Source organism: Equus quagga, chromosome 2 (assembly GCF_021613505.1).
Source record: "Equus quagga isolate Etosha38 chromosome 2, UCLA_HA_Equagga_1.0, whole genome shotgun sequence".
Taxonomy (NCBI): domain Eukaryota; kingdom Metazoa; phylum Chordata; class Mammalia; order Perissodactyla; family Equidae; genus Equus; species Equus quagga.
In genome coordinates, this window is record NC_060268.1 from 184320112 (window position 1) to 184328185 (window position 8074).

The 8074-nt window shown below is 60.4% G+C and overlaps 1 protein-coding gene across 1 annotated transcript; it reads left to right on the forward strand.

Moving 5' to 3' along the window:
- The first annotated feature begins 5367 nt into the window (after positions 1-5367).
- UTF1 (undifferentiated embryonic cell transcription factor 1) lies at positions 5368-6530 on the forward strand. Its single transcript, XM_046652664.1, has 2 exons — positions 5368-5917; positions 6049-6530. Exons 1-2 carry the CDS (start codon positions 5368-5370, stop codon positions 6528-6530), a joined length of 1032 nt encoding a protein of 343 aa, XP_046508620.1.
- The last annotated feature ends 1544 nt before the right edge of the window (positions 6531-8074 follow it).

Consider the following 8074-nt stretch of genomic DNA (forward strand, 5'->3'; position numbering starts at 1 on the left):
CCCCCAGACCTCCCCTCTACTTCCCCTGACCCCTTCTGGATGACCCCACACCACACACCTCCTCCTCCTCTCAGGCCCAGATCACTAGGTACCCAGCTCATCTCACCGTGTCCCAGCCACAGGTTAGTGGGCGTGCCCAAGCCTTGCAGCCCTTCCTGCCAACAGGCCTGGTGTTACCTCCGTCCCAGCCCGGCCTCTTGCTGCGGGTGAGCGCCTGGCAGCTCTACACTGGCAGCCACCCACCCCTGTGGCTTTGCACTGGCAGTCCCCAGCCCCCCATGGCCCTGGTGAGCCCACTGTCCCTGCAGCTTAGAACAGCTCCTGGTGGGGCAGGTATGCGCTGGCCAGGGCTCTGCTTCCTAGCAAGGCATGTGGGACAGACAGCAGCTCCAGAGCAGAGACGTGGCCTCAGGGACCCTGAGAGGGTCCCTCTGCCCAGCCTGGGGGCCGCAGCGCTGTGACCAATGCCCATGCACCTTCAGCAGCCATGCATGCGATGCGCACACCCGCACCTGAGCTCCCACAGCTTGCTGTCACAAGCCCTCTGTCAGAACCGACAAGGACGTGAAGTCAGCTGTCTCGATGGCACCCAGCTCCTCCTCAGGCTGTTTCCGAACAGCTGGTGCTGAGCGTTGCTCAGTGGGTGGAGGCCGCCCTCACCAGGGGCCTGGGGACCAGGACAGGCTGTCACATCCCCCCAACAGGGATGCCTGACCCCCTGGCGCCATCCCAGGCCCCCATGTTCTTATGTTGCAAATCGCTGCAAGACCCAAGATTGCTCTTTTGAGTTTTAGAATTAGTGATTCTTTAGAGCAACCAGCTGGTGTATTTCTAAGAAAACTGTTACTTATGATAGAATGCTGAATTTTTAATGTCAAGGTGTTTTCCCACATAAATTAATTTGAGACATCCCGGTCCTGCTTAAATGGAACATAGGAGGAGCTCTGCGCTCCTGGCCTTGCGTGGGGAATTTTTTAGGCTTTTATATAAGGATTGTGTCTGCCAATCAACTCTCAAGTTTTCAGATTCAGAATTTAACAAAGATAGTGTCACAAAGCCTGAAGTGAAGTTAATGTCCAGCGCAAATAAACATTCCAGTTCTAACGACTTATTCACGGGGACGTGACTGGGCCTTCAGCTTGAGCACCACTGTTTGCATGGCGCCCAAATGTCACGTGATCCAGATTTCTAAATAAAATCGTTTCTACCAAGATAGCTTCCGTGTAACTCATTTTCTTTGTTTACAAAGTGATGCCTGCTGTGTGGGTCAGGGTGACTCCTTCATGATCAGGTGAAGACAGCTTTGGGTGCTCACAAAGGCTCGAGGAGGCGAGAAGAGCTGGGACCACAGCAACGTCCTGGGCTGGTGCTGAGAAGGGCCAGGTCTGCTGGTTCATTTCTAATTTCGGCCCCACCAGAACCAAAACCCAGTCACTCCAGGCTAGTGAACAAGCAAAGTCACTCGGCTGTCGCAGGAAACGTTTGCCTCTGGAGGAAAAGACTGCAAACCATCCAAAATAGCTAACCCGCCGAGGCCTCACCACGCCGAGGCCCCCAGGCTGCCTGCCCGTCCCACCTGGGCATCTGCTCCTGCCTGACAAGCCCCATGCTGCGCACTGGCCACCCAGACCTCAGCCGGAGCCCAGGGGCGGGGCCGGCCAGGGCAAGGCTGGGGTGCTGCTCCTGGGGCTTGGTCACCACTGGGAAGGGTCCTGATGGAAGAGCTTAAGGTGGGTGGACCCCGCAAAGGGAGGAGTGGGAGGCCAGTTCAAAGAGTTTGGGGTGTAAACTGTTGACGCTTTCTGTGGAAGAGTTGTTGGGAGCAGTTCCTGTAACGAGTGATCGAGTCCTCTGCCCAGCAGGACAGTCCTGGGAGAGTCAAGCTTTTTGAGGAAGACAAGGAAATGGTAAAGTCGTGTCCCTGCAGACAGCAGCTGCCATGGCTGGGGGGTTCTGGTGTCCCGGTCGTGGCGGGCAGTTAGACCCAGATCTCTTCCCTCCTGAGACACAGGTAAGGCGCCACGAAGACAGTGTCCCTTCACTGCACCGGCCTAATCAAATCAACTGGTTTTCTTTCAGAGAAATTACGATCAATGACCCTTCAGGCCCCTGCGAGCCACGCTTCCCAGGTGCCCACCCGTGCAGCCCCCTCTGATGCTGTATGGAGCCTGGCCCAGCATACTCACGCTTGGGGAGCCCCCAGCACGTACAGGGTTTAACCACCCCACACCCAGCATGCTGAGAGCAAGCCCAAGGTGGCCCTGGGCCAGCCGCATGGAGGTGGAAAGAAAAGTGTCCAACCAGCCCAGCAGTTCCAGGCGGCCCAGCCCAGGAGCCGCCCGGCACCAGCAGGTGCCACTTGGATACAGCCTGCAGGGCCCCAGCCAGCCAGCCTTAGCCCGGGAAATGGTGCCCAGGCCAGCCGGGCAGAGGCGACCCGCAGTGGCCCCAGTCACGAGGGAACACAGAAGCAGCCCCCTCCTCACCCCGGCTCCGACCACAGAACCACGGCGGATCACACGGCCCTCGCCCCACCTGCATGGTTTGTGATGCTCAGCGAAGAACTGAAGTGCTCGTTGTGGGCTGGGCAGCACATGAGCTCCCATCTTGGAGACCTGGGCTCCGGTCCATGAACAGGACTCCACCGGCGAGTCGCCGGGTCCACTCCCCAGATGAATTTGTGGTGGTCCCTGCTGCTGTGGCTATTTGAAGCCAGCTGTGAAGACTGGGAATTCTCACGGCCGGGTGGGGCCTTGAGCTGTCCCTTCCCCCGGCCCCTCCCCAGCATCCGTCTCCCCCATCAGGGGCTGACCCAAGGAACCGTGGGAACTGATGTTTTGAAGGGACTCTTGCAGGCCACGGAAAAAGAGCTGCACAGGAAGACAGCACACCAGCTGGTAAAGTGGCTTCTCACAAGATTCAGGTTACAATTCTGAAGACTTTCCATGCACACCAGGAAAGTAAGTTGTAGAGAAGGGAGCCAGGCCTCCCTGTCAGAGAAAGAAGTTACAGAAGAGCCAGTGGGGAGGCGAGAATGACCCCGCAGTGCCGGGTGCAAGGTGGTCCGGTAGAGAAATGAACGCAGGTGTTGGGGTACGTCAGTGCTTGCACAGGCCTCCTGGCTCACCCCCCGCAGGGCTGGCACAGGGCTTCTCAGTCACTGCACCAGCGACGTTTGGGTGGATAATTCTCCGCCGTGGGGCCATCCTGGGCACTGTAGGATGTTTTGCAGCATCTCTGGTTATTTCTACCCTCCAGATGCCACAACACCCCCCAAATTGTGACAACCAACAGTGTCTCCTGACATCTCCAAATATCCCCTGAAGGACAAAATCCCCCCCAAGAACCAGTGGCCTCACAGCAGTGACACCCCAGTAGCAGTGGGCACACCATGTACCCAGATCTTGGTGTCCAGATACCAGTCTCCAAAAAAAAGCACAGATATTTTGGAGAAATGGCTGAATGGCTGATTCTAGGGCTGGAGTGGGGAAAGTATCAGATGAACCAGGAACATCTTGCAGCGCTAGAAAGCAAGCAAGTGCTTAAAAAAGGGGGGTGAGAGCACAAGAACAGAGGACGGGAGGGAAAGAGGAGAGCTGAGAAGGACTCCCCATGCCCGAGTAGGGTATCATGACCCAAGAGTAAGACGAATGTGCACGAGTCCACACCGAGAGAAATGGGCGACTGGATAAACAAACAGACGAGGAGAGTCCCAAACAACACATGTAGGTGCCCCGAGGGGCAGCTTGGTTCCCCCCGCCTGTGGACTGGACTCGGGGATGGGCCCACACAGGGCAGGGCAAGGAGGAGGGTGACCTGACCATGGAGGTGACAGCTGCCCCCTTAACTGGAGGTCAGGTGAGCATCACGATGCCAAGTCCTAACGACATCAAGCACCTGACACGATGTGGAAGGACGGCCACGTCACCTCCGTGGTCTTCTTCCCAGAAACCCATGACCCCAGGCTAATTATGACAGGACGCCAGACAAACCCACACTGGGGACATCCCACCAAATACTGGACCAGTCTCCCCAACGTGCCAAGGACACTGAAACCAGAATGAGAAACCACCCTGCCCCAGAGGAGACCAAGGGGACAGGATGACGAAACGTAGTGCTCACAGGACCCCGGACGGGACCCGGGACGGAGAAGGGACGTAGTGGAAACCTGGTCCGACCCAAATAAAGTCCGCGAGTCAGTCCAAGTGTCGTATGGATGTTCGTTTCTCAGCTTTGACAAAGGCTCTATGGTCGTGTCAGATGTTCATCTGAGGGAGCACAGGGACTCCGTGCCACCTGCAGCCTGGCCGCAAATCTACAATTATCCCAAACTAACGGGTTTTATGAAACTACTGTAGCTAGTATACAGAGATATTAATTTTTGTTTATTGTTTATTCAATGACCCTGCTAAATTCATTTATGAGTTCTAATAATGTGCCTGTAGGTTACTTTCCCTGTTACTCTCACGTCATCTGCAAATCACTGTTTTACCTCTCCTTTCCAATCTGTATGCATCTTCCTCCGTTTTCTCGTCTTATTGCTTTGGCGAGGACTTCTACAGTGATGTCAAATAGAAGCAGTGATGTTGGGCATCCGTGTCTATTCCTAATTTCAGGAGGTAGCCACTCAATACTCATTATGAACCCTAGTGTTAGCTGTGGGTCCTCTTTATCAGAATAAAGAAGTTTCTTTCTGTGAAGTGTGTGTTAATTACGACACTAATTCTGACCACGGGCCATAGCTCTTTGTCAGATCCAGCCCTAAACTGACCACACGCAGTGATAACCACCCCCTCCCTTGCACACACTGAAATCACAGCAGAACAGGGGCCGGGGAGTGGGGGGTGGGGCCGGGGGAGGGGGAGCAGTGCCGGCACATCTGTGAACAACGAACTAGGGCGCACCAAAGCAAAAAGGAGGCGGTGCGACGGAGCCTTCTAGAACTGGAAGACTCCGTAGCTTGGTCTGCGCAGCGGTGAAAGGGCATGGCACATGCGTAAAAAGGAACTGAACTTTGCGCGCCTGATGCACGTTGCCGTGTGCATTTGTATCTCAATTAAACAGTTTGAAAAGTACAGCCACTATTGTTTGGCAGGTTCTTCCCCGTGGGGCGTGGCAAAACTCTGCTCGGTGTACTCAAAACCTAGGAGGTCCAAAGGCTGGCAGGGAAACCGAGGCACAAGAACAGCCCAAGCTGAACTTGGCTCTTGGAGGGGGCGGGGCGGGGCGGGACGGTGGGAGGGCTGCGTAGACCCGGCTCCCGCTCGGGCTCCGACGCACGGCGGACGCGCGCAGGGTCCTAAGAGCGCCTGTGGGCAGCCTCTCCCGGGCCTGGCCTCCGACCCCAGCACGCCCGCCGGCCCCAGGATGCTGCTCCGACCCCGGCGGCCGCCCCCTCCCGCGCCGCCCTTGCCGTCGCCGTCGCCGGCCAGGAGGGACTCCGAGCCGCGGCCGGCCGGGGAAGCCCCGGGGACCCCGCCCGGGCGTCCCGCCTCGCCCGGCGCGCTGGCGGCGCCCGCGTCCCCGGGTTCGCCTGTGTCCCCCGGCTCGGCGCAGCGCACGCCCTGGAGCGCGCACGAGACGGAGCTGCTGCTGGGCACGCTGCTGCAGCCGGCCGTCTGGCGCGCACTGCTGCTCGACCGCCGCCGGGCACTGCCCATCTACCGCCGCGTGTCGGCCGCCCTGGCCCGCCAGCAGGTGCGGCGCACGCCCGCGCAGTGCCGCCGCCGCTACAAGTTCCTCAAGGACAAGCTCCGCGACGCGCACGGCCAGCCGCCCGGGCCCTTTGACGCGCAGATCCGCCAGCTCATGGGGCTGCTGGGCGACGACGGGCGCAAACGCGGCCGCCGCCGCTCCCCAGGGCACCGGCGCGGACGTCGCCCGGCCCCAGGCGCGCCACCCGCGCCCGCCGAGCCAGGTAGGGGGGCTGGGGGCTGGGGAAGGGCGGGCGTGCCCCCAGGCCCAAGACCCGGGTAGGTGGGGGCGAGGGCCCGGGGAGAGGCAGGCGCGACCCCGGTGCCCGGCCAGACCACCCGCTCCGCGTTCCAGACGCCCCGCCACTCCTGGCCGCCCGCGACTCCGACGCGGACCCCGCCTGGACGCTCAGGTTCAACCCGTTCCCGCCCAAGTCTGCGGAAACCCCCCACACCCCCGGCTCACCGACGGTGCTCTCCACCTTATCCCCCGTGCCCGGCCGCCCCGAGGACCACGCGCCTTTCCGCGCCCCAAGCTCCCCGACGCCGACCCCCGACCCCGCCTGGGAAGACACCGACTCGCCGCCCGGCCGCCCTGACGACCACGCGCCCCCGCAGCCTGCGCCCCCGTCGCTGAACGCCGCTCTCCTGCAGACCTTGGGGCACCTGGGCGACATCGTGGCCATCCTGGGCCCGCTGCGCGACCAACTGCTGACCCTGAACCAGCACGTGGAACAGCTGCGCGGTTCCTTCGACCAGACCGTGTCCCTGGCTGTGGGCTTCATCTTAGGCAGTGCTGCCGCCGAGAGAGGCATCCTGGCGGACCCACGCGAGTGAGGGGCCTGTGGCCTGACCCCTCTGTCGGTCGGTGCCCCCCTGGCCCCGACCCGGTCCTGCTCTCCTCCCTCACCCCACGCTTAAGTATGTTCAATAAAAAGATTGCTTTTCCTGACTTAATCCTGTGAGTGTGTGCAGGTCCTGCCGCTAGGTAGGAATGGCTCCTGCAAGCAGGGCAGGCAGAGGTCAGGGCGAGGTCAAAATGGTCGAGGGAGGGGCCGGGAGGGCCAGGGCTGCCTGTGCCCCGGGGTGGACTGGAGCCTGCTGAGATGCTGACTAGGGCCTTCCCTAGGAGCCCAGCCTCCAGTGGGAGGGGGCTGCCAGCAGGTAGAATCAGAGATTGGGGTCCTCCTTACAGGCCAGCGTCCTGGAGGTCTGGCTAGAGCCTGCCCACCAGGCCCTTCACCAGCACAGACCGGGTGGCGGGTGAGTGCTATCTCGGGGCACCCTGCTGAGCAAGACAAGGGGACGCTGGGCCCCACTGGGAGCGTCTGGAGGGAAATGGCGCCGGCAGCCCTGCCAGAGCCTATGTGGGGGAGGTGTGAGCAGTCTGGCCCCGGCCTGGGTGCCCTGACCCAGCCTGCTCAGCAAAGAGCACACCCAAGGGGTCTAGCCTTGGCCCTAGCCAGGACTGAGCCTCTTGGCTGAGCTGGGTCTGCGTAATGGTGGCTCCTCAGAGGTGGCTGGGGGTGCCCCGCAGGAGAGCTAACACTCAGGGAAGGGACTACTTTGCCCCTAAGGAGGTGACTGGTGTGGGTGGGCCCAGGCGCACAGCAGGGGTTGAGGGTGTGAGAGCTTCGACCTTGCCTGAGTCAGGGTCCCTGCAGTTTTGAGAGGACTTTATCAAAATGGCCTGGGAGTGTTTTCCAAATAGTAATCAAAGGCCCCACCCCGGACTGATGGATCCCTCAGGAATGGGACTGGGTGGGACCGGAGAGGCTCCTGCCCAGGGGAGATAAGTAGCCAGAGGCGCCTCCCAGCATAACAATACCCCCTCCAGTAGAGTGCTGGGCCCCCAATTCAGCAACCAGGGGCCCATTCAGAGACTGACGTGGTTGCCCCGGAGCTAATGAGGGCTGGCGTTCCGTTCCCGCTGGCCCTGCGGTGCCAGCAGGGGCTCTAGGGCTGCTGGTGGGATGGAAGCCCCTCCCCCAAGCCCTTTTCAGGTGAGGTGAGAGGGGAGCCCCAGTTGGGCCATCACCAGCAGGGATCGATCCCCAAGCAGACCAACGGTAGACCCCACGCTGAGCCCACTCAGCTGTATTGTTGGCATGTCCTGGGGGTCCTGTGTGTGAGAGACCAAATCCACAGAGCTGACTGCAAGTGTCACCAAACTTCCAGCACACTGGCCTCTGCTCCAGGTGCTGTCCTGCCGTGGTCCCTGACAGTCTCCAAGCTTGCAAACATCTTCCAACTTGCAAATGTGCCCCTGCCCACACACCATCCCCCAAGAAGGTCAGAGCCACAGGCTGAGTGGCTCTGAAACAGCACTGGAGCACATCCCAGCAAAGCTGCCGGCCCGCCGGGGTGGGGACCGTGTCGTT

Coding starts and splice junctions, on each gene's coding strand:
- UTF1 (XM_046652664.1), top strand. CDS start 5,368: ATGCTGCTCCGACCCCGGCGGCCGCCCCCTCCCGCGCCGCCCTTGCCG. Junction 5,918..6,048: donor ACCCGCGCCCGCCGAGCCAG/GTAGGGGGGCTG, acceptor TCCGCGTTCCAG/ACGCCCCGCCACTCCTGGCC.